Source organism: Alligator sinensis, unplaced genomic scaffold (genome assembly GCF_000455745.1).
Source record: "Alligator sinensis unplaced genomic scaffold, ASM45574v1 scaffold933_1, whole genome shotgun sequence".
Taxonomy (NCBI): domain Eukaryota; kingdom Metazoa; phylum Chordata; order Crocodylia; family Alligatoridae; genus Alligator; species Alligator sinensis.
In genome coordinates this window covers 611,996-639,545 of record NW_005842542.1, presented here as the reverse complement: position 1 = coordinate 639,545, position 27,550 = coordinate 611,996, and the positions used below count along the sequence as shown (strand labels likewise).

At 40.2% G+C, this 27,550-nt stretch overlaps 1 protein-coding gene across 7 annotated transcripts in view; it reads right to left on the bottom strand.

Annotated features, from left to right (window-relative positions):
• Positions 1-27,550, bottom strand: part of ZNF423 (zinc finger protein 423) — a 275,029-nt gene that overhangs the window by 195,393 nt on the left and 52,086 nt on the right. For 4 of the 7 annotated variants that reach the window (XM_025213622.1, XM_025213626.1, XM_025213621.1 and 1 more), the window contains exons 3-4: positions 10,722-10,922; positions 6,674-6,754 (exon numbers count right to left, since the gene is read on the bottom strand). The exons of 1 other annotated variant lie outside the window; for it this stretch is intronic. In XM_025213622.1, coding sequence (XP_025069407.1) covers positions 6,674-6,754; positions 10,722-10,922 — 282 coding nt within the window. The remainder of the gene's footprint in view (positions 1-6,673; positions 6,755-10,721; positions 10,923-27,550) is intronic. 2 more of the 7 variants (XM_006031964.3, XM_006031965.3) reach the window with 1 other exon arrangement.

The following is a 27,550-nucleotide window of genomic DNA, read 5'->3' as shown; positions in this document are numbered from 1 at the left end:
CTCTCCCTGTTTCCACTTTTTATGTGCTCCCCTTTTGGCCCTTAGGCTGCCCCGGATTTCTCTGGTCAGCCAGGGAAGCCTCCTGGCCCCTTTCCCTCTTTTTCCTCGCATTGGGATCGTCTCGCTTTGTGCCCGAAGGATCATTTCCTTAAGGCACAGCCACCCTTCTTGGGCTCCCATCACTTCAAAACTCCTACTCTGCAGTGCGTCCCTGACTAATCACCTGAGTTCATTGAAATCAGCTTTCCTAAAGTCTAGCACTTTCACCCTACTAGTTACCTTACCCACTCGACGTTTTATGAAGAATTCTATTATGAGGTGATCACTGTCCCCCAGATGGCTACCTATCTGTAGGTCCTTCGCAGCGGGGAGCTGTGTGCCTGGGCCAGTGGGACAGGGCTGTGCCCATACATGCAGGGGCCCACATTCACTGCTTGTGCTCCAACCCAAGTGGGACGGGGGCAGTTGGGGGCCCCATCCAGCAGGGCTGGGGGAGACAGGGGACTGCAGATCAGGAGTAAGGTACACCAGCATGGCCTGGGGGGTGTTGAGGAAACAGGCTGTGGCTTGGAGGTGAGGAGTGCCAATAAGGCCAGGGGGCTGTAGCTTGGGGGTGAGGAGCACCAGCAGGGCTGGGGGCACAGGGAACTATGGGTCAGGCACTGGTAGGGCTAGGGTGGTGTGGGCTGGGACAAGTCATCAATCTTGGCAAATGGGTCCCAGTACGAAAAAAGTTGAGAACCACTGTTCTAGACATCAGTTTAGCATTCACCAATACCCATAGTTCTCTATAGCCCGTCTCAAGTCTTTTTTTTTTGGGGGGGGGGGGGGGGGAGAGGAGGAGGCACATAAAGAAAATATAAAAGAAAGATGTTGGTTAAGCAACTTGCAGATATCTAGATCTACATGAACTCAGAAAATCTGGCTTCAGGACCAGTACAGCACAGAAAATGAACTTACTACATGGGCTGGTGATTTCCTCCTGGTGATAGGTAAAGATGAAGTGACCATGCCTTACAGGTTTTTTTTAGTGTTCTCAGTTACCTTCAGTGCCAATGACCATGAGTTATTACTGACATATCTGCAGTGCCCAGCAAGATAGATAGATTTGCTTGAGTGACTCCAATTCTTTGTTTCAGAGAAGCTGCAAAGGTAAAGCAGGCAGCTGCTCAAAGCTCACTCAGATAGGGTCCAGTCTAGTCATTCATCTTATTACAACAGTGTATGACACCATCAGAAGGCATGGCATAAAATGCCTCCACAGTGCTGAGGACAAAGCTATCTTAACTTTATCACCCCATTCCGTTTGAAATTGAAAGTTAGATGAGGACTAGTGTTTGATCTGATCTGATATTTGATCCAGACTAGGCTGAAGAATCATTAGGAGGATGGGGAAATGAATCAGAAAACAAAAAATGGCAACATTTATATTAACCTCTTGGTCAGGAGGATGCACCTGCCATCTGAAGACTGCCTTAAATCATTGTAGTCCTCCTAGATCACACAAATTCATCTGGCCCTGTGAGCCATAACAGTGGCATGTGGCCAGACCTGACCCATATACCCCTCCCCTTCCCATCCTCCCTCCCCCAGCATAATAGATCCAGCTGCTGTTCCAGCCAGTCTGGGACCTGTGCTGTGTGTGGCATGGATCTTGGAGCAGCTGGAACAAGTGTGCGTACAGCATTGTTTGGCCAGGGGCATGTAGCGTGGATCCCAGACTGGCTAAAGCAGGCACCATGCTGCACACAGTGTCTGCCCCAGCTGGACTGCACCACACACTACCCATGCTGGGAACCATGCTGCACAGGAAACCTGCTCCAGCCAGTCTGGGACCCACACTGCACACAGACTGACTGGAGCAGGCACCACATAAGGCACAGCCCCAAAGCTGCTGGGGCAGCACCATGTAGGGTGTACATTTCAGGGCCAATGCTGCGTGTGGTGCAGTCCAGACAGAACGGGCATCATGTATAGCACGGTGCCCACTCGAGCCAGTCTGGGATCTGCTCGACACTCTCACATCCAGATTGCTCCACATGCAGCACCGATTCTAGCCGGAACGGTAGTACGCTCTGTGGTGTAGTCTCAGAGTGCTGCATGCGGTATATGTCATGGGCCCTGCCTGTGAGGCTGGTCTGGCATGTACCGTGCCCTTGATGGATCTGCTCAGACCCAGTGGAAGTACCAGGAACCAAATGGTGTTGCAGCAAGTGGGCTGCATGTTTACCACACCTGTCCTAGATCATCAGGCAGCATATATAGCCAAAACTGATTTATCTTAACAGCGACAGTAGTATAAGGATGCGTGGGCACACAGGGCACAAGCCCCAGGCACTGCTTAAGCCTGGGGGGTTGGCACCAGATTAGAGCAAGAAGGTTCCTCACCCTCCCCATTCTCATCCCTATCTCTCATCCCCTGCATCTTCCCTGAAGTAGCTCCAGTTCCAGCAGTGAAAAAGGCAAAGCCATGGCAGTAGCATTCTGTTCAGGAGCTGTGGCCAGTGATTCACTGCTTCTAAGGGGAGATGTCACCTCATATTTTTCCTACGTAAAGACAGTGTTAAAATGGCAAAAAAAGGAAATGACATGTCCCACAGTGAACCTTCAGCTGCTGCTCATGCCCACAGTGCAGTACTGGCCAGTTACATCTCTGATCACCAGTCAACAAGAAAGACACAGCCTTTACTTTTGAACTCTTGCTACAGGAATCGATACTTGTGACAATGTGGATTGGACAACTTTAGTTTCTCTTCCAAGGGTTTACCTATACCTTTAAGACCATTTAAAAACATAAGCCAATACAGATACAACCCTTGCTTACTGAAGAGTGTTTTCCTCAAAATCAGACCCTCAAAATTTGGAGTGTGTTTATTAAGTGGGGAAGCTGATTTTCTGCCTGGGATAGAAGCACCCTGCTTTGATTCCTGCTCCACAGTACAGCAACTTTTACATTACTATTCAGGCAGTGGAGGGAGTCACTTGACTTAATGGCTCACTGTTCTTCACCCTAAAGGTATTAATGATCATCTCTTCTTTTTAATAGTCCTGAATGTTCCACTAATCAAGCTCATCTTTCTTAGAGCAATTTTGCCATCTGCTATGTGCTCCTGATCTCTCTTCTCATATTCCATAGTCTGGGAGACTCCTTAGCTCTTTCCACAGTCATAGATCCACCTATGGAGACCAGTCTTCAGCAACAGCTGAGGGTTCAGCTTTAGTCAAGCAGGAAAAGGAGGATGAATCCCTTGAAGATTAGACCTTGTCCCTGCTCTATGCAGCCATAATTCTGGAAAAACCTTTTTCTTCCTTCATCCTGCTTTTCAAAAACAAGGTTCATATTAACCTCTGGAGCACATAATATGTGAGAAAATATGGTAGCCCCCTCTCTTGTTCATAAATATTGATTATTTATTAGATATTGAATGATATTAGATATTGAAAAAACTAACTGCTCTCAAATTCAGTTTACAGCACCTTCCCCTCCCATAACAGAATACTCTGTAAATAAAAATAGGAACTTCCCAGCCATCAATGTTACCTTTAAAAATCTCCCATAGGAACAAAAAAGCTCTCACAAAAGCCATTTCCTAACAGTGCACTATAGCACTGCCCCAGGTGCCCTGGAGGGAACATGGGCCTTGCACTATATTCAGAGGGTAAATAGATCAGGGCTCCAACAAATCTGGGTGGTGAAGTGCATTCCAGAATCAGCGGGCCTTCACAAAGAACACCCTGCCCGTAGTTCCCTCTCCTTTATACTGAGGGAGCTCCATTTCAAATGCTTCTGCTGGTCACAATTGCAACAGCTTGTCAGGAGGAGGAAAGTGGTCTTAGAAACAGCCTCCTACCAAACCACGAAGAGTTGTAAAGGTCCTGCACCCATCAGGAGGCAACCAGTGCAGTAAGCAGAACACGTGCTCTAGGTGTGACTCCCTGTTTAACAGATGCATTCTGTTCTCACCTTCACTTACTTTAGATCTTGTGGATTGGGTGTGGAAGTGTTTTTAGTTATATCTTAGGCTCCTAGGGGCAGGCATATTCTAAGCAGATAAAATAAACAAACTGGTTTCAATAATCATTTCTTACTGAAGAGCTAATAAAATCAAGGTAACACATTCACAGCTCAAGACAGGCTACCATTAGACACCATGCTGGAAATTGAAAAGGACAGGATCAAAGTGCTTTACCTGTGTGAAAATGAGTTGCGACACAGATAGGCTGAGGGAAGACATAATCATCATAAAGAAGAGTATGTACAGGTTGGCAATGCATACCCAGGCCATCAGCAGGTACTGCTGGCTATGTCGGGGCAGAGGGGAGTAGCAGACATAGCCTATTACGGCCCCTCCTACAGAGGTTTTTGGTTATATACAACCAGGCTGTTTGCAGACACACTGACAACACTCTTATCTGTAAGCACAATGTCCAATTTCCCACTCTCCCTGCCCTGATCCCCTGGGAAACCCATCACAAATGTCTCTCTGGCAATTCACTGAGGGAGGGGCAAGGCACACTGGCAACATTTTTATCTGAGAGCAAAATGTCCAATTTCCCATTCCCACAGCCCCCAAGAGATGCACCACAAAGGTCAAATTGGCAATATTCTAGCGAGCTACTGGGGCATGGAGCGCTCTTGCACAGGCTCTCCATACCTCTGTTATAGGATGCATCAATCCCGCTGAACGTGACCCCTTATGGGACTACAAGAGTGAACCCTGAATTTGGCCCTTTATGGTACACAGCCCTAATTTTAGATTTAAATGATCTCTTCCCACAGAAACCAGATAGGAGGGGCACTTCTAGGGCCAACTGGCAGCACTGCAGCAGCCTCAAAAACCAAAGATACAGAAACTGCTGAAGAAACAATTGCTGCATCATTTGAGGGTCAGCCTTCATTAACTCTTCCAGTTTGATGGGCCTCAGTTTGAGCCTATGTCCTGTAGTCAGAGTTGAGCAGACTGAACGGTGCGTCACCTACCTGTAGCTGCAGAAGGATTCTCAGGATTGCTGGAAATCAACACTGTCAGGAAGTATAACACTTTGTGCAGTATTACAAGAATCATGCATTAAACACTATGCTAAGACAACCGCTGGACTGAACGAGTCACACAGGAACACATACATATACCCTAAGAACCTCACAGCATTGCAAAGAACCACAACAGGTACCTCTCAGCACAAGGAATGTGTCAGCTCTGAACAGGGTCTAGTTAAGCAGCAGCTCAGGAAATATATTTTGCAGTAAGTTCTACTAAACAGTCAATTCTTCAAACGTTAGTATGTGACTTATTTATCATTAAATTTGTAATAGAATTTCTGCTCAATTTCAGCTGCAAATTCAGACACTGATATGTTTTAAGTAATATAGAAAAAATATTAAACAGGTGGCAATATTTCATTGTGGAGTTGCATAGGAAGCTAGAGGGGCTAGTAACTTATTAGCATAATAGCTTATTGATATGTTTGTTACAGGAGTCCTGAAAATAACTTATTCATACACTGAATGGGCACTACCCACATACACTTAACTATTATCTATGTAATAGCAATCTGTTCTGCTTGGTCCTCAGGCATTTCAACTAGCATAGCTTTGGCATTTTCAGTGAGGAGCTTAGAGCCCTCAACACTAACTGGCTTCTCAGCACCTCTCAAGATGAGGCTCCTTCTATTCTGTCAATGGTGGCATGCAATCAGACTGCATTTTGCTCTCTTATTCCAGGGAACATATATACTGAATACAGGGCCAAGCACAAAATGCCTAGTTGTTAAGGACAGCCAGAGGCTGCTCCAGCACCTTATTATCCTTACATCTGGAGGTGTTATTGCCTGTGACCAAAAAAGACAGTGCCCTGTGTTAATAGCCCTTCCAGCAACATGATAATAAACATTTAACTCTCCCAGTGCCCACTTTCAGATCCTTACGCTGAGAAGTGAGAACTCTAAAAGAAGTCCATGTTGCTACACTGTTTTCAGTGTTAGCAGGGCTTTTCTGGTGCCAATTTTAATACGCTTTACAATGATCTGTGGAAAGGAGGAAAACTGTATTCCGGCACCAGAAAAAAAGGTGGGGGAAATTTGTTATTTTTTATATTGAAACACTAGCCAGGTTAAGAGAAAGAAAAAGGGCTCTGGCACAGGCAAGAGCACTCAGACTGAACTGCAACACAGTAATTAGGGCCAGTAGGTCATTAGAGCCACAGCTGTATAAACTAGGTGTATAATTAACTTTCTATACTGCTTTTACACAACAGCATTTTACTTTCCTCTGTGAAGAGTGATCAGTAATCCAGTAATATTTAGGAAAAAAGAAAGAAAGAAAAATAACCTAGAAAGTGCCAATCAGGTACAGCAAAACATTGTAATTTGGGGGGTGCATCTGAGAAGTCTGTTTTTGTAAGTGTAAAATACAAAGTACTACATAAGAATTACATTCATGAGATGTAGTCACTAGTTTTATAGGCTGCCATATAGGGGTTGTTGGGTGAGCGTCCTGCATACACAGTTGCAAGACAATTATAGTTCTCTGTAGCAGGTGAATACAAGAAAATGAAAAATTATACACTAGCATGAAACAGTTACAATACCTCATTTAAAATGTAAGCCTAATGTACAAGTTACAGGGCATTTAAAAGGAGCAACTGCAAGACTTTAATTATAAACTAGTTCCTACCGTACAGTAGTTTAGAAAAATCAGCCACTTCCAAGCTGGCAATATCCATATATAGCTCTGCTGCTGTTTGAAACAGACAACCTGTAAAGTTATCAACAACAGAAGAGGACCTCATGAAATGCTCAGGGACCCCAACATAACCTATTCCTGTCCAGTTCATTGATGTGCTAACTTGCTAAAAAATACTCCATATTCAGTTGAGAAACTGACGGAAAAGGAAGTTTACAAATGGGCACATAGACCCAATAGGGTGCATGAGAGGGTGGTGATCTGGCAGACGGAGAAAAAATAATTTGCTAAAGAAGTGCAGCTTTATTTTTAATCTGAGAAAAATGCTAAAATCCTGAAAAAAGAAAAAAAAAAGACTCATGCATGTTTATATATAAAAAAAAAAGCACATACACTTGTATAGCAAAGCTTGGGGCTTCTTAGCTACTTTTCATCAGACAAGAAATAACTCAGCATCAGCCACAAGATAATGATATGTTGCAGAATAGTTGCTTGATGCATGCAGCATCTGGTACTGGCCAGAGGGGACACAATAATTTGTAAATCCTTGTTTGAATTTTACTGCTGTCAACAATCTAAGGTATAAAAATCGGTGTGCAAAAAAAATTGGTTTAACAAAAGAAACCACAAGGCTGTTTTGAGTAACAGTGTTTAGTCTTCCTTAAAAAGGAAGGTAGAAAAAGGACAGACATTAAGTTAATTTTTAAAACTACCAACACCCAATATATATGCTCAGTGTTCCCATTTATTTTGGGGGAATTTATAGAGTTGCTGTTGAACTGGTTTAGGGTTTAATTTCCAAGACCATTTTTCAGAGGGAGCATAGGGAAGACAAGGCAGATGGGATGACCCAGACAGGGAACCCAATGTCCCATCAAAGCAAATATCTCTACTTACACCAATTTCAGAATCCCCATACAGATTGTGAATCTACAACCTGCAACCACAGACATCAGTCAGGAGTAAAAGGTGCAAAAGGCCCCCAAGTTCTGTCAGAAACAGAACATCCACTTGCTATTGACATCAAAAAGAGAATTACACATGTATGCTGCAAGAGATGTCTAGATTTCCACAATGTTTTTGTCCTCAAAGAAATAAGTCTGAAGTACATGAAAAAGCGAGGGGGGAAATGGCTGTTTGCTGCTTCTTTCTGTGTCAAAGAAACTGCTTTCAAAGTGTATTATAACTTTAGCGTACTGTAATGAATTTCTAAGGGATTCCAATGAAATAGATGGTTTATGCTATTCTTTGGAGTGATCTCTTACAATCCTGCAATACTCCTGAGTTGCAAGATCTTTCTAACTTCAGTATCCCAAAGGAAGTCATTAGTTATGTTCTATTACCAGCCTTGTAATATTATCAGCACAAATATTACCTGTATTGATCTAGACCCATGTAGGCACTATTGAAAACACTGCTTCAGATTAAGACATGAAATTCTAACTTGCCAAGAGGTCAGACACTACATTACAATCTCATGTGTGTCAGACAGGCACTGAAAATAAAAGGAATGTAGTGCATCTAACCTAAATGTAATTTACTTTATAGTAAAATAGTTTGAGAAATATGGTATTGCCTAATGCTACTTTACATTTTTTTACTCTCCTCGTATAATCCTTTTCTACTGAATTTTGAGATTTGTTTAGATTGTGCTTTATGTGAAACATTTTTATTTTTGTCAAACAACAGCTTAGAGTGTGTCTGCATTTGCAAGTTGTTTCTCATTAAAGTAGGATGTAAATTCAAAGTGCTGATTAAGTCCATGTGTGGACATTCTTATTCTGGAAAAAGGGCACTTTTTCCCATTTAACTTAAGTGCATTTGCTGTCCACTTTGATTAAATTAACCTGGAAGATTACACTTATTCTGAAATGAGAATCTCCACACTTGGAGTTAATCATGAGTTTTTGTTTTTTATACCAAAATGTCTTTTTTTTGTGTACCAGCAAAGACAATACAGTTATATGCATCATGTTAGTTGCAATTCAAAAACCAGCTGTCAGATCTTGATATATCTTGTTTCAGCAGTTCCCACAAAAGTATATAATTCTCAGTTACAACTATATATCTCACTAGCAAAATGGCACTTGTGGCCTAAAAATATTGACAATAAACAATGTCTTCTTATTTGCTTGCTTGCTTGCTTGGGGGGGGTTGTCACATGTTAATTTTGTACTGATTCTGCAATTCTGTTTTCATTTTCAGCTGTGACATTCTACAGCATGGAGTCATTTTCAGTGGATGCCATGAAGTCACGTATGAATGAACAACGCTAAGGGATCAGCAAACTACAAGCCACAAGCTGGATCTAGCCAAACAAGCAACGTCACCTAGTCTGTAACACTGGGACACTGGCAGCAACTCTGTGGCAGAGGACAATGGTGGCTATTCAGCAGCAAGGAGACCAGCTGCCAGATCAGGAGTGTGGCGCCAAGTCCAAGTAGCTGCCAGGTTGGGACCATGGCACCAACAAGAGGAATGGCAGCCCATCGTCAGAGCAGGCTACACTAAACTTGGCCCATTGCTACTAAAAGATTGCTGACCCCTAAACAATGTCATTTGCATACCCATACTTAGTGCACCTTAAAAAAATGCACTATGGTTAATATGATAGTTATAAGCTGGTGAAGAGTGACACTGAACTTGGTCACTTCAAGATTTTATGGAGCCTCAGACTTTCACCACATATTCTGCTTGGCATAAACAGAGCAAGAATAGAGCATGAGATGAGCAGAACACTGTGGTATGGGTGCATGATACAGAACAAGCAGCAGAGCAAGAAGCACTTGAATCACACTGCACTTTACAATCTCTGTCCAGTGCAGGATAAGAGTGAGCTGGATAGAATTTCCTTTTCCATTCCCTCCAGTAGATAGAAAGAAGTGAAAAGGGGAACTCCTTTCTCTAAACAGCCATAAGAGTAGCGCAGAAAGAAAGGAGCTATAGGTACATGTTAAAGAACAGATGGAGCTACAGCCAAACCATGAATCCCCTGAGAAATCCTTGAAGGATGATACACCTAAGCTTCTCAAAAGCTGTAGGTTCCCCAACCTGTTTTATAAGTTTCCTGTATTTATTCATGGCTCAGAATAATTACACCAATCCAGAGGGGAAAGAAAATATAGATTACTCACCAAATCAATGAAAAGGGGTGAGACTGGTTGAAGATCTAGAGATCCACACAAAAGAGGAAACTTTCCTCTATGACCTGGCTCATAACCTAGCCATTTTGCTCGCAGTTGGAACTGGCAAAAAAGGGTCTTGGATGGATATGGTAGGAATAAGTGATGGCTATTTTATTCTGGGAAAGGTGAGGATTAGGTTCTCTGGTTTAAATTCACATGAATATAATTTGTGCTCATCTTATTTACATCTTTGGTTAAACCTGCAAATATGTGTGCACTGCCCCATAAATCAGTTTAACATGCTTTGCAGAACACCTGCTGATCTCACTGTCATAGAAAGTGCCGTGTAAAAGCAAAATATGTTTCAACTGCTCACACCAATGCTTTGAGCTTGTTATTTCTTTTCATAAAGTAAAATCAAGACCAATTTATGATGAAACCTATTGCCATGTCCTTATACTTCCAAAAATGCAGCAATAACCTATTAAGCAGCAGTATGGCAAATGTTTAAAATGGGATTACAAAACTCACATTAATAAATTCATCTCAGAAACTGCCACATCCATTTAAGGGCTTCAGAAGCATTCCTTCCATGGAGTTTTGTAAATTTAACTTTGTATTAATAAACGTTCTTCATTTGGACAAAAAAGCCTGTCTGAAACTTTTGGTGCTAATAAAAAACACAACATTTTTGTCTAACATAATTACTGAGAGATTCCAATTGGAAAGCTGTTGCTTTTATTTTAATTTTATTAAAAAAGTGAACAAAGGCTACCCAAGGCACCACAATAAAATTACATTAACTGTAAAATTACATTATTAATTCTTTAATCTCACTTGAGGCCTCAAGCTGTTGCTATGTCCAATTACCCAGCTAACCACCTGTCAGAATTGTAAAGCTAGTTTAACATTACCTCCAGGACAGTTGTGTGCCCTATGTTCAGTCAGGTCTGCCAGTGAATCGAAGTCCTGCTGACAGTTATCGCAGGTGTAAATTGACTCATCCTCCATGTCTTCATCTTCCTCATTTCTCTCTTCCTGACTTGTCACGCTGTTCCTCTCTTCCAGGGCCCGGCTATCCTTCGTATCATTCTCCAGATCCCCTCCTAGGCCTCCTGCCAAAAGGGAGAATATACTCCATTGTAAGTTCTAATGGTCTAAAGACAGATTTTAAAGGAATTGTCTTGCATTTATTAAGATACATTTAATTATCATAGCTCTCACTTCAAGTTATCCCTGACACTTCTCATTATATTAATGTGGTTTTTTTATCATGCAATGCAGCAATGAATAAACCCTCCAAAGATACTTTCTTACCATCTGAGTGTGCATGCGTGCGTGCGTGCGTGCGTGCGTGCGGTAAGAATCTCCAAGTCTTCATCACACAAACTTGTTAGGATTTCGTAGTTTCATAGCTGGTAGGGTCGGAAGGGACCTGAGCAGATCATCTAGTCTGACCCCCTGCCCTGGACAGGAAAGAGTACTGGGGTCAAATGACCCCGGCGAAGTGTTCATCCAGCCTCCTTTTAAAGACCCCCAGGGTAGGAGCCAGCACCACTTTGCTTGGAAGTTGGTTTCAGGTCCTAGCCGCCCTGACTGTGAAGTAGCATCTCCTGATATCTAGCCCAAATCTACCCTCTGCCAGCTTGTGACCGTTATTTCTAGTCACTCCTGGTAGTGCTCAGGGGAACAGGGACTCCCCCAGTGCCTGCTGGTCCCCTCTGACTAGTTTATAAATGATGACTAGATCCCCCCTCAGCCTTCTCTTATGGAGGCTGAAGAGGTTCAGGTCCCTTAGCCTCTCCTCGTAGGGCTTGCCCTGCTGCCCCCTGATCATGCGAGTGGCCCTCCTCTGGACCCTCTCCGTGTTGTCCACATCCCTCCTGAAGTGTGGCGCCCAGAACTGGACACAGTATTCTAACTGCAGCCTGACCAGTGTCGCATAGAGGGGGAGGATCACCTCCTTGGACCTGCTTGAGATGCATCTGTGGATGCATGACAAGGTATGGTTTAAGGCTCCTGACTACATGAAAATTCTAGCATGTGAGTAGGGTAGTTTTTGCTGTAAGTAGTGAGTAGTTTTACTGAACTCAGACTAAACAAAGTCAATTCCCTTAGAAAATATTAAGCCTTGAGTTCTGCCAGTTCCACTAGTCAGGTTAACTTCATGTATCTAATATTTAGATGTTTCGGTCTTCTTTATTTGAAACTTTTTATTTAATTTTTTTCTAAGCTTTAAATAATATGAATGTGTGAATTTAACAATAAAGGGGAAGGAATTTATTTGGAGAATAAACTGGAAGTTTAAAAATAGATATGTGCATTACAGACCTGATTTTCTTTCACATGCAGCAGGATGAAATCCTCTAGTGGCACTGGAGGTACCCCAGGGTAAAACTAGTTTATGAAGATGGGAATCAAGATCTATAACTTCATAGTAGATGAATCTACACCACAGCTTGTGCAGACTTTAAACCAGCTAACTCAAGTACTGATAGGAACAGAGCTGTGGTAGCATGCAGTCCAGCACCAGGGAGGCATCCAATTATTTAATTAGCTTTGCAGGTAAGTGTTCAGGCTATACTGGGCTCTGTTCTTCCATTGCCATGCTTGTAGCAATAACTGAGCTAGCTAGTTGTAGTACCAGCTACAGTCACAGCAGTATGGACATATTGTGTGTCCCTAATTCCAGAATGCTGTGCATGACAAAGCATTTCAAAACATGCTATAAGGCTGATGTGGCAATTTTGCCTCCATCCACACATCTGTTTTATTCAAATGTGTCAATAGGCAAGAATGTTATTAAAACTGAACCCAAAAGACAAAACTGCAATAAAAATGGAATTCACAGAATCTTCTAGCAGAAGGAAGGTCCACGTTGTATACTGTCTGAACTGATTCCACAGAAGCTGGTCGCTGAAATAGGGCTAATGGTATCTGTTCTTGACCAAAATTTTAAAAGAGATTTTATCAGGTTCTTTTGCATATGTCTGTACTTTAACCCATTAAGAAAACACTGGTGATTACACAGATCAATTGTTTGTAGCATGGGATGGGGTCCAAAAAGATTAATGCCAACCAATACTTACAAAATGAAACAAAACCAAGAAATACAATTTATTCAACATGAAAATGGGGTATTACAAGCACTTCAGATATATAATATCTGCAGGCTTTTATTACCACCATCCATTGAAAATACACATTTTCAAACATCTTCAGTACTGAACCTGATAGAATAAATCAACTGGTATAAAATGCTCTGCAGTTTTTCACAGGGCACACATAGCACGACATACCCTTTGGATTCCAATAAAAATATTAAAAATCAATACTTCGGATTGTGGTATATTGTAGCCTCTCTCTTAACAATAAAATGATCTACTCATTTTCAGGTTCTTTGACTGTTATACTGTTATAATGGATAACAGTCAAAGAACCTGAACATGAGATCATATAGACACCCCCCCCCACACACACCTCTGTGTGTGTGTGTGTGTGTGTGTGTGTGTGTGTGTGTGTGTGAGTATTTTCATTAGAAAACTTACATATTATATCCACTTTAACAAATTGGATCTGCTACTAGTGCAGAAGTAATGAATTTAAGGGCTTGGTAATAACAAACATCATTCAGTAAACTCATAGTATTGTAAGTCATCATCTGGACTATGTTCACTCAGTAAAGTACAGTTAATTGAATCTTATGTTTTACAATCTCTTCCTTTAATAAAAATGTATTGTGAGAAAAAATAACCATAATTCTGGTTCTTTATCCTGCTACCAGCCAGATAAGTTGCATTTAATGCTATGCTAGCTTTGCTTTACTTAACATATAATTTAAATGCATGTATTCAAATTATCACTTTAATTTTGTCATATTTACTTGGCACACCTTTTTACATCTCTCATCCTAGACTTGAATCAAAAACATTACAGCTCATTCAATCTTTTTAAAGCCTCTATGTCCTGTAGAGTTGATAGTTAATAAATCAGAATGTCAACTCTCCAGTTTTATAAGACAGAAACCTATAAAAATAGTCCAAGTATATAAATCCAATTTAAAGAACTACCACCTAATTCCATGCTGCCTGATAATGGAAAACTTGAAGAAAGCCTGTTGAAAACTGATTTCAACTACTGCCAAGAAAAAATAAAAGTGTTTGAGCAAATTAGTGGTGGTTCATGGGACACATGCTACACAGCACAGTAAACATTTTGTCTTGACTGTCAGCTTTAAGGTGAGCTGACCAGGTGAACGTATTGTGACAAATTCACTCTTGATATAACTCCAATAACTTCATTACTTCACCAGGGATAAATTGTTCTACTTTATCCAACAACAACAACAAATAATTTAGCACACTGCTTTAGGAAAGTCTATCTGTACAACGTGAGACAAAAAAGCTGATCTCCATCTACAATTTTTTTTTTATATTTGGCATCTTTACTCCTTGCTGAAACAGGAAATCTACTTCTCAAAGCAACCTTCCAGAAGTTTCATTAGTTGCCATAGGTGTATGTGAATTATTGCAAAATGATTCTTGTATCAGGTGAAGTATTTAGCACATGAAGAACTGATATAAAGATGAATGTTTGTGTATGCAAAGAACTGCACTTATACACAGATCCTCTGCACCTGATTGGCAATATTCTGAATGCTACATTTACTGTGTTCTTCTGCATGCTTGGCCCGGCTTTCTGAAAGAGGGTAAACAACACGCCCGTCTATTTTTTCCAGCTACTTTCAGTTGCACTAGAAATGAATAGTATTAAGGACTGACATTAGAAAGCACACTTTTACATATATAAAAGTGCATTCAGTGCTTTCGAATGGTGCCCAGTTGAGAAGACTGGAAACCATTCTGTGAAGAGAAGACCTGAACAGCAAGGCAGGATAAACCAATTTCAATGGCAGCATGTGTTGCCCATGCTGCCCCATCAATGTGTCACAACCTTGAACTAGAGAACGTCTCTCCCCCTATTGGGAGGTAGGTAGTTGCTCTCCCAGCCTGAGTCGTTGTGCTCCTGATACAACTGCCAACTAGATGCCATTTGTAGTGATCTGTTCGTGAGATGAACACAAAACCCTGGGAAAGCAGACAGAGACTGTCAACTCATTTCACTCAGGAACCAAACAGCCACAAAATGTTACCTTTTTGTCACTACAAAGATAATTCAAATGAGAGAACTGGTAATGAAAATATTAACTGTATAACTAGCTTCAACCAGCTAGTTACACAGTCAACTCATTCATAAACAAGAAACTAACAGTATGACTAGATGAAACAGAGTGCAAGGCATTCCTCAAGAATAATTTGTCTGAAAACCTTTGCCAAGCTTGCTTATGAATTGGAACTATAATTTGTCTAAGCTCATGTTTTGCTACATGGACCTAATGAAAAGAATTTCAGAAGAGGTCACATATTCCACTTTCCACTGTGGAACGAGGAAAATTTACCAAAGTCTTTCAAAAAAGATTATATGTTACCACAAATAAAAATTATGCTGACCTAATTGTTACCATGTGTGACCCAGATCTGGGAGCAGACTCAAATGCTTACTTGCTAAACGCTAAAGAGGCTGTCTTCAGAGAGATGAAATCTGCACAACACCAAAGTACTGCTTCAAGACTAGGACTGTACAGCAATGTAGGATTGAAAAGACAGTCTGCACAATACTTCTGAGGAATAAACATAACAGCTACATTATGGAAAGGAACATATGAGGTGAAGAAACAACATATGAGGTAAAGAAAGAAGCTGGAAGTTCCCATGACTTATGAGTATTCATAAGTCGTACCAGACTTATGAATACTCGACCAGAATTGTCGTATTGGACAATTCTGCTTGCCCAAGAGAAGGCTCAGTTCCCTAAAAAGCAGGAAGAAAGCAAACTTCTAGTGCTTTACTTAATAGAGAGTAGGGGCCAGATTAAAAGGGAATTCAGCACCTGCAAGTTAGGCATTGCAACCTTTACATTTCTGAGGCTTGGTCCTCAAAGTGAAATCAAAACTTCAGAGTTTAGCACTAAAACTGCCTATACTGTGCATGGGTAGAACTAGGCACCTAGGAAAGGCATTTAAGCTGAGCAGGGTATGACAGCTGAAATTATGCCTGTGTGATACAGGTGCTTGCTGAATTAGACCAAGTGTTTTTCTATATTTGTTTAGATATTAAGCTATATGTTGTTGCTAAATGCCTAATTAAAGATTAAGATGTAGTGAGGCCTTGTATAAAGTAAGGCCTAGTAAATTTAGCAAAGCCTTGAAGCAGTAAGGCCCTGTGGTGTAGTTAAAATTACCTTATTTTAGGAATGCAAGGCTTGTACTGCTGATTGGTCAGTCTAAAGACAGTTGAAGTAAAAGGAATCTGAGTGGTTGTACGTTATCAAAACAATTCAGAAGCTTTAAATTAGCTGGAATATCTGGAAACCATTCAGAAGGAAGATACAGCTCGGTGAAAAGGATTAGTTAGTTGTTGCCTGGATCAGTGGGCCCGTGGACCTCGAGGAGCCCAAGGACTACATTCCAGGGTCCTTCCTGGTACCCCTTTGGACAGTGCTGTTCAGGGACACCTGACTTCGCTGAACTTTGTGGAAAGAGAAGCTTGCTGTGTATCAGGCATCAGCAACAATCCTACATTGCTGTACAGCCCTAGTCTTGAATTGCTTTTGTCTGTCATTGTTTGTCTTGTTACTACACGTAGTTGTGTTTTTGTTAAGTCAATAAATCTTTCTTACCTTTCTAACCCCAACCATACTCTCAATCCCGAACCCTCCGCAGGCGGCTGGGACACAGGGAGATGACACATTAAGTGACATGGTCTGATATTCTGGTCATGCCCAATCCTTAGTTGTCTGAGTCAGGGTTTAAATGAGACCTCTCCATCCACTCAGGATCCAGAGCTCTGAATTGCTCCCTAGGGTAGGCACCAACAACTGAACAGGGCTCACTTATTTTTTTTAAATGAAACCAAAGGTGGAAGAGAAGGTACCTTCTAGCTCTTATATACTAACCCAGGGATGTCAAAGACACGGTGCATGGGCCAAATCTGACCCACAGAACCCTATCATCTGACTTGCAGTGCTGCCCATGGGTCTCAGAGTTGACCCACATGCTGCAAATGGTGCATGCTGGATTGGCCCTGTGCACTGCGCACAGTACCTACAAGGGGCTGGTTTGGGATGTGTACTCCATGCAGTGCCTGCACTAGGCTGGGCCAAGCTGAAATGTGTGCTGCAGGCAGCACCTATACCAGGCCAGGCCAGGACGCATATTGCATGAGAACCCTGCGTTAGGCCTGGTCAGGACAAAGCTAGTGTTAGACACCTCTGGGGAACAGCACTCACCCAGAGTCAGAGACTCGAATTCTCATCCTTCTCAACCTGAGGAGATTCACATCGCCTTTCCTACATCCCAAGCAAGTGCTCCAACCAATAGGTAATAGGCTATTCTGCTGAAGATGAACACTATGCAGCAGAAGTATGTGAGATTCCTGAGTACATCAGGAGAGCAAAAAAAAAGGGAGCTTGACTTTGTAGCCTGTTTGTTCCAGCACTCAGCTGGAAGGAAGCATTCCTGGATTAGAATCTCTGTTCTCAGAATCATTTGCTTTTTAACCATTGACTGTTTAATGTAAAGCCCATAAACAGGGAGTAGGGATCAACATCTAGGATCCCTGTCTTTCCAGAGGGGTGATCTAACCATTAGACTATAGAGACATGCTTCTCCTTGCTTAATTTCATTTTGGCTCCAGGGATCTTTTATGCTTTGCTGCACTGTGCCCAGCTTCCACAGGATGGAGTAGATCGGGGTGGCCAACTTGTAGCATGCATGCCAGAAGTGGCACAGGCAGCCTCTGGGTGTGGCACATGACAGACCAGGAAGGGGACAGGCAGCACAGGGGCAGACAAGGCAGGGAAAAGAATTCAATTTAATTTATAAATGTCAGGCACCAACTATATTTTTCCTATGAACGTGGACATGAATTATGCACTTGGTAAGTGTGCATTAGGCATGCTCTGAGCATTGCTATTAAATCAGGCCTATCATGGGGTTGTAGTACTACTCCACCTAACTTCTGGATCTCTGTGGGATTTAGGCAAGAAATACTGCACAAATCTGAGCATGCACAGAAGACAGAACTGAAGGTTCCCAGGAAACATTCAGTTCAAAAAGAAAAGCCTTGCGAGTTGATGATCGGGGGAGGGATAGATCATAATTTCAAACGTAGGCAGAGTTTAGGCACCTAAATCCTGTTTAAGGAGCATAAATCCCCCTTTTTAATCTGATCCTAAAAATCAAAACAATCCTTCTATGGACACTGTCTGTCACAGGCCTGCCATTTAAGCTTTCTGTGCCTCAGATTACCAATCTGCAACATGAGGAAAATACTTATCCACTTTTATAAAGCAGTTGGCAATCACAGCATAAAACATGTTATCAAGTACAATTATTACTATTTGATGGAGTGGTAAATATTTAACATGGCCTCAGAGTTTGGATTGCTTAATCTGATAGACATAAACAGTTGCTTACTGTATAGACTGTAAAAAAATTAATACTCACTGATGTAGCCAGGAATTCCTACACCTTTGAGAGGGGAGCACATTAACACTGACATACTGTTACCAAGCAACACCAGGACAGATTTGTATGTAGCATAGAGGTTACATGGAAAAGTCAACAGAAGAAAACTGCTGGCACTGGTTGGTTAGAATAAACAAGTGCTAATTAATTCTAAAAAAAAATCCTTACATTTCACAAAAGTATATGCTGTGTACAGCTAGCATATTTGGCACAGAAGTACACTGGACCCACAGAAAATCTATATATTGATGATGAAGAATCAACGTTAAAATTCACAAATACACACTCAGCAGTGTCTCCAACAAGACACTGAACATGTCATAAAAGGAAGACACACAAAAGGCAATTTTACAACTAATATATCTGAACACCAACAGCATAGCAATTATTCCAACAATTTATCTAAATGAATAAAGTTGAGAATACAGTTTGAATTGTCAGCACTGAAAGCACATTTTACTCTGCCTTAAGTTACAAAAAACTAACAATGTTTATTGTAATAGGTTGAAAAGTTTTGATATACATTAAGACAAGAAGAATACTTCACCCTATTACCTTAATGACAATCTGGCCAGCAGTATCAGAAAAAATGTTATCATTTTATTTGACACTAAAATTAACACTAAAGTTAGTGTTTTCAGTAAGACTCAATATTTTTCTTTTAAATGATAGTTTATTTAGAGGAGGGTAATAAATCAAATCTGAGAAAGGTCAAAATATTTGAGTGTTACTGACTGACATAATGGTCTGATCAATGTGTTAAATTTTGCAGAGAGAAATCCACAAATGTTGGACTTATGTTACTTGAAATCTAAAATTAGTCTAATCCAGCAGCTTTTATAAATTGCTTCTCTATTTAGGGTATCTGCTGGGGCGCACCTATAAACATTTTCACAACTTTTTCTGTAATGGGAACCATACGTATCTTAAAGTGGACAATTAAACAACAAATTACACATACAGGTTGAAATCCCGGCTCACTGAGTCAGTGGCAGAATTCCCATTTGACTTAAAGCAAGCCAAGATTTCACCCATTGTATTTTGTATGGCAAAAGAACTTCTTTTTCTGGGCAAACAAAAAACATTGCTTTTCTCCTAGAATCATAGTAAGGGGCAAGTAAGCAATTTTTTGTTTGCTCTGGTAAACTTTGAGGACAATTTTGCAAGGTTACACCTAAAATTGCGTGTTGGACGCCAGTCAGAAGAGATGACCCCAGTGACAATGCAGTGAACCAGAAGAAACACCCCTTTCAAAGGCGAATCTTAATATTTTGAGAGCCGGAAGATCCACTGCAAAATTACTTCATGAAAGTTTTCCAAAACTCTCCAACCAACTCAATATATGCAGCGCTACTTGAAGCCCTTCAAAGCCCACCACAGGTTATTCCCCAGGTTGCACAATAGTAGCTACATACTTGTGCCCATCTGATAAAGACAGTATCTTAGTAAGTGCTAAGAAAACACAAAAACTGGCCTTAAAATGTCTAAAACTTTTCCCAAATATCTGCCCAGAAATGCAGGCCAGGAGGTGGGTGTGTGTCATTATACCAAAGGTTTCTAGCCTAAGGGATGGAAATTGTGCTACTGTAACCAGTGGAAATCTTGGAATCAAACTAATCTCTGATGTAACCCCATTGACTTCAGTGGAATTACACCAGAAATACATCTGCCCTAAGTTTTAGGAACAAACAGACAACTTTCCTGTTTTGTGATTACAGGTCAGTCAGCAAACTTTTAGAGAAGACAAAAGCAGAGGAAGTTTCATGTATAATTAGGAAGCAAGGACAAAAGAAAGCACTAACTAAAAGGAAAGCCCTAATCTAAATGCTCATAAATACGCATTTACTTAGTGTTAAATGCCAATTCAGGATCTTTTTCTGAATTCACTTTATTTGGTTTGTTAGTATTTTAATGCTGTGCCTAATATTATGAGACAACAGAGCTGTCCAAAATTTCTGTTGGTTATGATGCAAGAATAATGAACCAGGGCAAAAAGGTTGTTATTATTCCCCAGTAACAAAGGACAAACAAATCTAAGACTCCAAGAGCCAGGCTGAAAAGTTTCTCATTTGTTATGTACTCCCAGTGGAAGCATGCTTAGGATCTTTTTATAAAAAATCTTTTAAAACCTTAACAGGTGTACATTTGTGTTGTACATTTCAATAGGGTATGCAGCAGGCCCAAACAGCAAGCAGTGTAATTGTTAGGAGTTGTATATGTTGTTGTAATGAAATAAAACCATTTAAAAAACGCACACACACAAAGTAGCCAAGTGAGTTGGTACAAAAGACCAAGTTATATTGAAAAATACAAGTACAATCTGAGCACTAGGTTCAGGCAAATGTATCAAAGAAAGCTTGCTCTGTTAAGCTAGTACAAGCTAAGTGGATCAAAAGCAAGCGTGTTTAGGGCTCTAGCGTGCAGAGCAGCAAAGGTCTTTCACACCCAGTGTCAACCTACTTGTAAGAAAAGAACAGAACATGGCTGAAAAAACAAATAAAGACCCAGGCAAGATAATGCATGAAATACTCTGGTATATTCATTCAGTGTCAAATTGTGTAGAATCAGTACATGAGAGACAAAGCAACTAACATGCAGGCTGCTATGCAGTCTCGATGTTCAAACACTTTCACCACATAACACTTCTTGCAGACTTAGAATTCTGTACATCAGATCCCCTCTTCTATCAACAAGAGAAAAAAAACAATCATAATACAAAAAAATTATTTGATCCAGCATGTAGTTAATGGTGTTGGCCTCCTAAGACTCACAACTTAATAAAATTGATCTCACTGCAGTACTGTAATGAAGAACAGTAGGATAAGGCTACCCTTGAACCATGAAAATTGTATATTGTTACCTCCTCGTGACCTCCTAGGGCTATGGCCATTCCAACCTCTCCAAGCTGTCATTTGTTAGATTCTGACAGCCAACTGTACAGAAAAGCAAGAATGGTGGCTAGAGAAGCTTTCTGGAAAGACAGAGATACTGGGAGGGTATAGAAGCTGAGTATAGAATTACTCTTTCAAAAAAACAAAACTGCTCACGTAGGGGGCACAAGACTAACCTTGCTTATAATATAGATGTAGGAAGTAAGTTATGAAGACAACACTTTGCATAATGTAAAAATCTATGTCTTTTAGGGAACGTATACTACAGTATATCAAAACCATTATATTTTATAACAGCATATTAATACACCATAATATGGTTTCAAGTTAACCTTTTAAAAATAAAGAGCCTGTTCCTACTATTTTTCTTTAACTTTGTAGAGAAAAATGAAAAACGCTGGAGTTATGGGTACTGAGACACTACCAACATTTTAAGTCTGAAAGAAAAAAAAATGTGTTCTTAGAGGACATTGTAACAAAGTAAGCACTGACAAAGAGGAAATGGGTGTTTGTGTCTCCTAGTCTATAATCTATAACCTGTAGAAATCCTTGTAGACACAAGGAACTGTACTTTTGGCAGAATTCTTTATTACCGGTGTTTCCCCCAGCTTTTTACAGTATCTTTGTGATAATTTAAAGTTGGCCGTATTTTGGAAGGGGGCTACTTTAAAGTTTAACTGAGTACTCTAGTAAAGTTATAACAAACTGACAACCAAAGGTATTAAGTAAAACCCTTGGCAGTGGCAATTTTTGGATAAATGGCAAAGAGAAAGCTTTCAAGAATACAAAGGATATCTGATGTGATTGTTTAACTAGTTTTTTACTGCTGTGGGTAAAGCAGAATGGTTACTATAAGGTTCCAATGAATAAGGCCTTGATCAACTATTATATATTCCAGCTGTGCAACGGAATCAACCTATCTTTAGCCAACGGGGAAAGAATTTTCCCTTAGAAGCTCCCAATGAGATCCAGATCAAATGTATAACTTCCATGGGGATAACTTGAACATTTTTTATTCAGGGATGGGCAATTGAAATGCAAACAGCATTTACTATTACTATGCAAATCAAATGAGGTATGGTAGGGTAGACAGAATATGAAGTAGAAAAAAAGGTGATGGCAACTTTTTCTACTAATTTTCTTTTTTTCAGCCAGCAACACTGGGAGTAGCTTTCTGGAACCTTTTCTGTCTACTGAGAACCTACCTACTCCAATTTATGTGGTGGCAGCATTTGCAGGGATGGGAACAGAACATTCATCTCTGGTGTAATGAATACTCATATTTATCTATCAATATACAGCTACATATATAAATATCTATTTGTTTGAAAAGACCCAGGTAGTGACAAACTACATGAATTTTTTTGTGTATGTACATCTTTTGCTAAACAGAATAAATAAAAGAAACCTTGATTTAATTCTTGCTTGAACTCACCCAATTTGACACTCAGTATACAAATGTTATCCCATATTCTGTATATTAACAATGAAATCATAAAAACCATATATGGTACCATCTGAAAGTCTTAGAAACCCTTTTTCTATTTTCCCCACTGTGTTCTTAGTTGTCTGTATAATCCACGTGTCAAATAATATGTAATTTCCATGCAGACAGGACTTCAGTGCCCATGTCTTGCAAATCCAAGCACACTATCAGAAATTTGGAAGCCTGCCAAAATTTGTCACAATCATCAGTTTTATTCACAATGATACAACAGCCACCATCCTAGGCAATGGCTCAGAAATGGACTCCTTCACTTTTAGACTGGAGTCAAGCAAGGATGTGTGACTGCACCATCGCTCTTTTCCATCTGCATTACAGCTATTCCACATCTCATTGTCAACAGACTCCCATCTGGAATCAGCATCAAGTATCACAGGGAGGAATCAACCAGTTAAACTCCAAGGCAACCAATGCCTCCATCACCGATTCTCAATATGCTGACACTTGTGTTATGTATGCCTACTCAATTGAAGAGCTCCAGGTCACTTTGATTGCCTCAGTGAAGCATATGAAATGCTTGGACTCACTGTCAACTTCATGAAAACTGAGATGCTTAACCAACCCACCCCAAACCAACCAAGCTGCTCCTTCACATATTAGAATTTGGCAGCAATCCTTGGAGAATGTTGAGCATTTCCCCTATCTGGGTAGCCATCTTTTCCAAAAAGTAAAAATAGACAACAATATTCAACACCGAATAAAATCTGTCAGTGCTGCCTTTGGACATCTCCAAAATTGTGTCTTCAATGATCATGACATTAGCCCCCAAACCAAACCTTGTCTACCAGACCATCATCATTCTCACCCTGTTGTATGGGTGTGAAACTTGGACACCAAACTAGAAACACCTGAAAGCATTGGAAATTTGCCATCAGCAACATCTTCAGAAAATCCTCCATGTCAACTGGAAGCACAAAAAAAAGCAAATACCAGCATTCTGGCTCAAGCAAACACCACCAGAATTGAAGCCTGGTTTATACAGCACCAGCTTATTTGGACATAATATGTCATAAGGATGCCTGAGAACCAGCTCCCAAAACAGGTCCTATATTTAAACAGGTCCTAGGACATGCATAACTCACCGGTGGTCACCACTCTAGAGGTAGGCAAAAGAAGCGATTCAAGGGCACCAATCTGAAGCCAATCTGAAGAAATGCAATATTCACATCAATACTTTGGAGACTTAAGCACTGTCATCCTTATATAAAGGGACCGCTGATGACAAAATACTAAGTACAAGAACTTGAAATCATATATACTTCTAGGGACCACATGTTTTATACATGCAGACAGATTTTTTTTTACCAATATTGATACAGGGTCTGATCTTAAGCCCATTAAGTGAATCAATCTCTCTATTGGCTTGAGTGGATTTAGGATTAGGTTCTACATACACATACACACATGCGCGCGCACACACACACACGTGCACGCACACACGCACGCACACACACGTGCACGCACACATACTTCCTGCAGCCTTGACTTTTCTGGATTTCAAGCCAGTCATGATAGTCTTCAATGTACAAGAGAAATCTTATATTAAGTGCTGCTAATTTTTATTGATCAAACTGTAAGTCATTTCATTTTCCATTACAGCAGAAATCTCCTATAGGAGCATTCAGATTAAGGTTTCTTTATTCTGTCTCAAGTAATATGTCACTTTTAATCAGTTTTTAGTTTCATTATTACTTAAAATTAGAATGGAGTTTCTTTTGATCTTTACTGCTTTTTTTGGTTCAGTTAGTGAAAGGTTATTAACTTGGTATACTTAGACATGCATAACATACAAAATAAATTCCTCACTGTCTCAAACTAATTTTACCTTTTTATAATTTTTAGGTTTATTTTAACTGAAAGACTAGTTGTAATTATTACTCACGCTCTCCCCAAACACTTATGTTACTAAAGTGTGAAATGTCTTCTAACACAAAGACAGATCTCTGGGAAGTAATTACAAAAATGCATTCAGGGGCAATAATTCTATATTAACTGTCAGCAGCATACATCTTCTGAAAAGGCACTTGTTATGAAGGACTTATATTTGTGTGGCATTTGAAGGCACTGAAGACAACAGAAAACTGCAAGAACACATTAAACCTGAAACTCCAAATCCCTCATCAAGGGTCAATTTATGTTTAAATCATTACCTCCAAGTCAAACTAACACTTACCTGAGTGTCTATTGTAAAGACAATACATGTACAAACTGGATGCAGTTTCCAAATGTACAACATGGTGCAATTAACATCCCCTTTTAAAAAAATTCTCTGAGTAGGATGTCAAAATAGGTATATCCTGCAATGCAGGGTTTCTATTAATCTCTGACAGATGTCACTGAAGACTTGTTAATGATTTATGAATAGTAAATTGCCTGACATCTGACTATGAACATTAAAGATACCTGTTTCATTACCGAATGCTAGAAAAAGCATTAATATACATTTAACCCTTTAACATTTTACCCTTTAGGCCACTAGTGAAATCTTTAGGGAGGCAGAATATCTATATAAAATCAAAGAGCGTTTTGGATTGAGTGAAAACCACAAGAACTGTACTTGTTACTAATTTCACTTCATTTTTCAGTGAAAAAAATGAACCTCCAGATAATGAGAATAAAAACAAACCTAAAAATGTTCATTTGAATTTAACCAAATCTAGAGGTATTGTTAACAATTCAAATAAATATCAGCCCGAACTCTGTGTGTGTGTGTGTGTGTGTGTGTGTGTACACTGCCAGAAGTATGGCTTACAGAATTGTTGGAGGTCAGTTTTAAAGAACTAAAAGAATAGTAGAAAGGAGACTAGACGATGCTAAATGCTTAACTACCGCATATTACTCTGCTTTAGGTGCTCCCCTCATTATTGGTCCTGTCCTGTTTTCCCTTGTAAGGAAACACCTGTGTAGGGCAGCAGAAACCCTGTAAAGTCAATGTGTAGAATTTCTTCCAAATTGCCTGTGTGGGTATATGGCTCTTGGCTAACTTTCTATTCTGCTAGTCCATCCCTCATGGAAGCAGCCCTAGAGTCTGTTCCCATAAACAACCAATCTTGAAAAGGCAATGAGAAACCCACAACAAATTCTTTAATCAAGATCTGTCACCTAGTCCCACCAAAGAGAAATATCCCAGAGGCAGAACTTCTTCCCTCATGGGCACATGGCAATACGTGATATTATAAAATATATTATTTTAGTCTTCATGTAGGTCTGATACAAAGCTCACTGAAATCTTTGGAAATCCTTCTATTGACTTCAAAAACCTTTGAATAAGAAACATATATTTGTAATTCATTAACATTAATGAATTGCATACAATACACAGAAGGAAAATGCAAACTTTAGAATTTATTTCCATGCAACAGGTTATGTAATGGCCTGCACTAGAGAGAAAAAAAGGTCTGACTAATTATCGCTCACTTCTCATCATTGTATTTCTTCCTTCTCATTTCAGCCTAGAAAAACATATTCCAGCTCTAGAAATGCCATATCCTAGAGGCAAGTCTCTAGTCCAGTGTCTGAGTGATCCTTGGAATTCTACCCTCACATCAAACTCAGAACACATTAATTACATTTTAATTTACATTGTTATGGTATATATATTTAAAAAAAAGGAAGAAAAGGAAAAGCCAACAATGTTAATTGTCTTTTTTTACTTTTAAAATGGACAAAGATATCTAGATGGCATCAATCTATAGCTCCCTAAACAGACCAAATATTCAAAAGGCTGAATAAAATTCACATGTAACTTGGTACTGCAGCTGTATATCGGATGGAAAAATAAGATATTGACCAGTTCTCCTTAGAATACCATCTGTTAGTAATGCTGATTAACATAAACCTGTTGACTTAAAAAAAAAAATTATGGATGATGACATTTACCATCACACACAACGTATGACTGGCCACATCTCCATGAGCGGCAGACTGCACAGCTGTTATTGTTACTTGTGTAAATGAGTACTAAATGACCATGCAGTAACTAGCATTATTGTGCAGTATTGTTGCCGCAGTTTTTTCCCCGACACTACTGCACAATTACAAGAAAAAAAATCCTTTTTTCCCCCATGTAAGTTGCAATATTTGGAAATGTCTTTCTGAATATTGCCTTTTAATCTTCATAGGGTGCTGTATTGCAAACCAAACCCATAGAAATAGGATTTTAGCAGCAAAACTCAGGTCCCAATTTAAAAAAAACTCTTTTAATTGTCTGATTAAGTATATTCCTAATCAGGATGATGTTTAAGCCCATGTTTAAGTTATTTTTTAAAATAAAATCTATCCTGAGGAGGGATCTATCCTGCCTGCACAGCTGGATGGGTAAAAAATTGGCTGATGGGACGCACCCAGAGAGTAGTGGTGGACGAGTTGTACTCAACCTGGCAAGATGTGAGCAGTGGGGTACCCCAGGGCTCGGTCCTCAGACCTGCACTGTCTAACATCTTCATCAGCTACTGGGATGAGGGGGTGCAAAGCACGCTGTCCAAGTTTGCTGATGACACTAAGATGTGGGACGAGGTGGACACACTTGAAGGGAGAGAGAGGCTGCAACTAGATTTAGACAGACTACAAAAGTGGCATATGAGAATAGGATGGGGTTCACCATAGACAAATGCAGGGTGCTGCACCTTGGGAGAAGGAATCCACAGCATACATACAGGCTGGGGAGTTCCCTTGTTGAAAGCACAGAGGTGGAAAGGGATCTCGGAGTCATTATTGACTCCAAGATGAACATGAGCCGCCAATGCCAGACCGCAGCCAGCA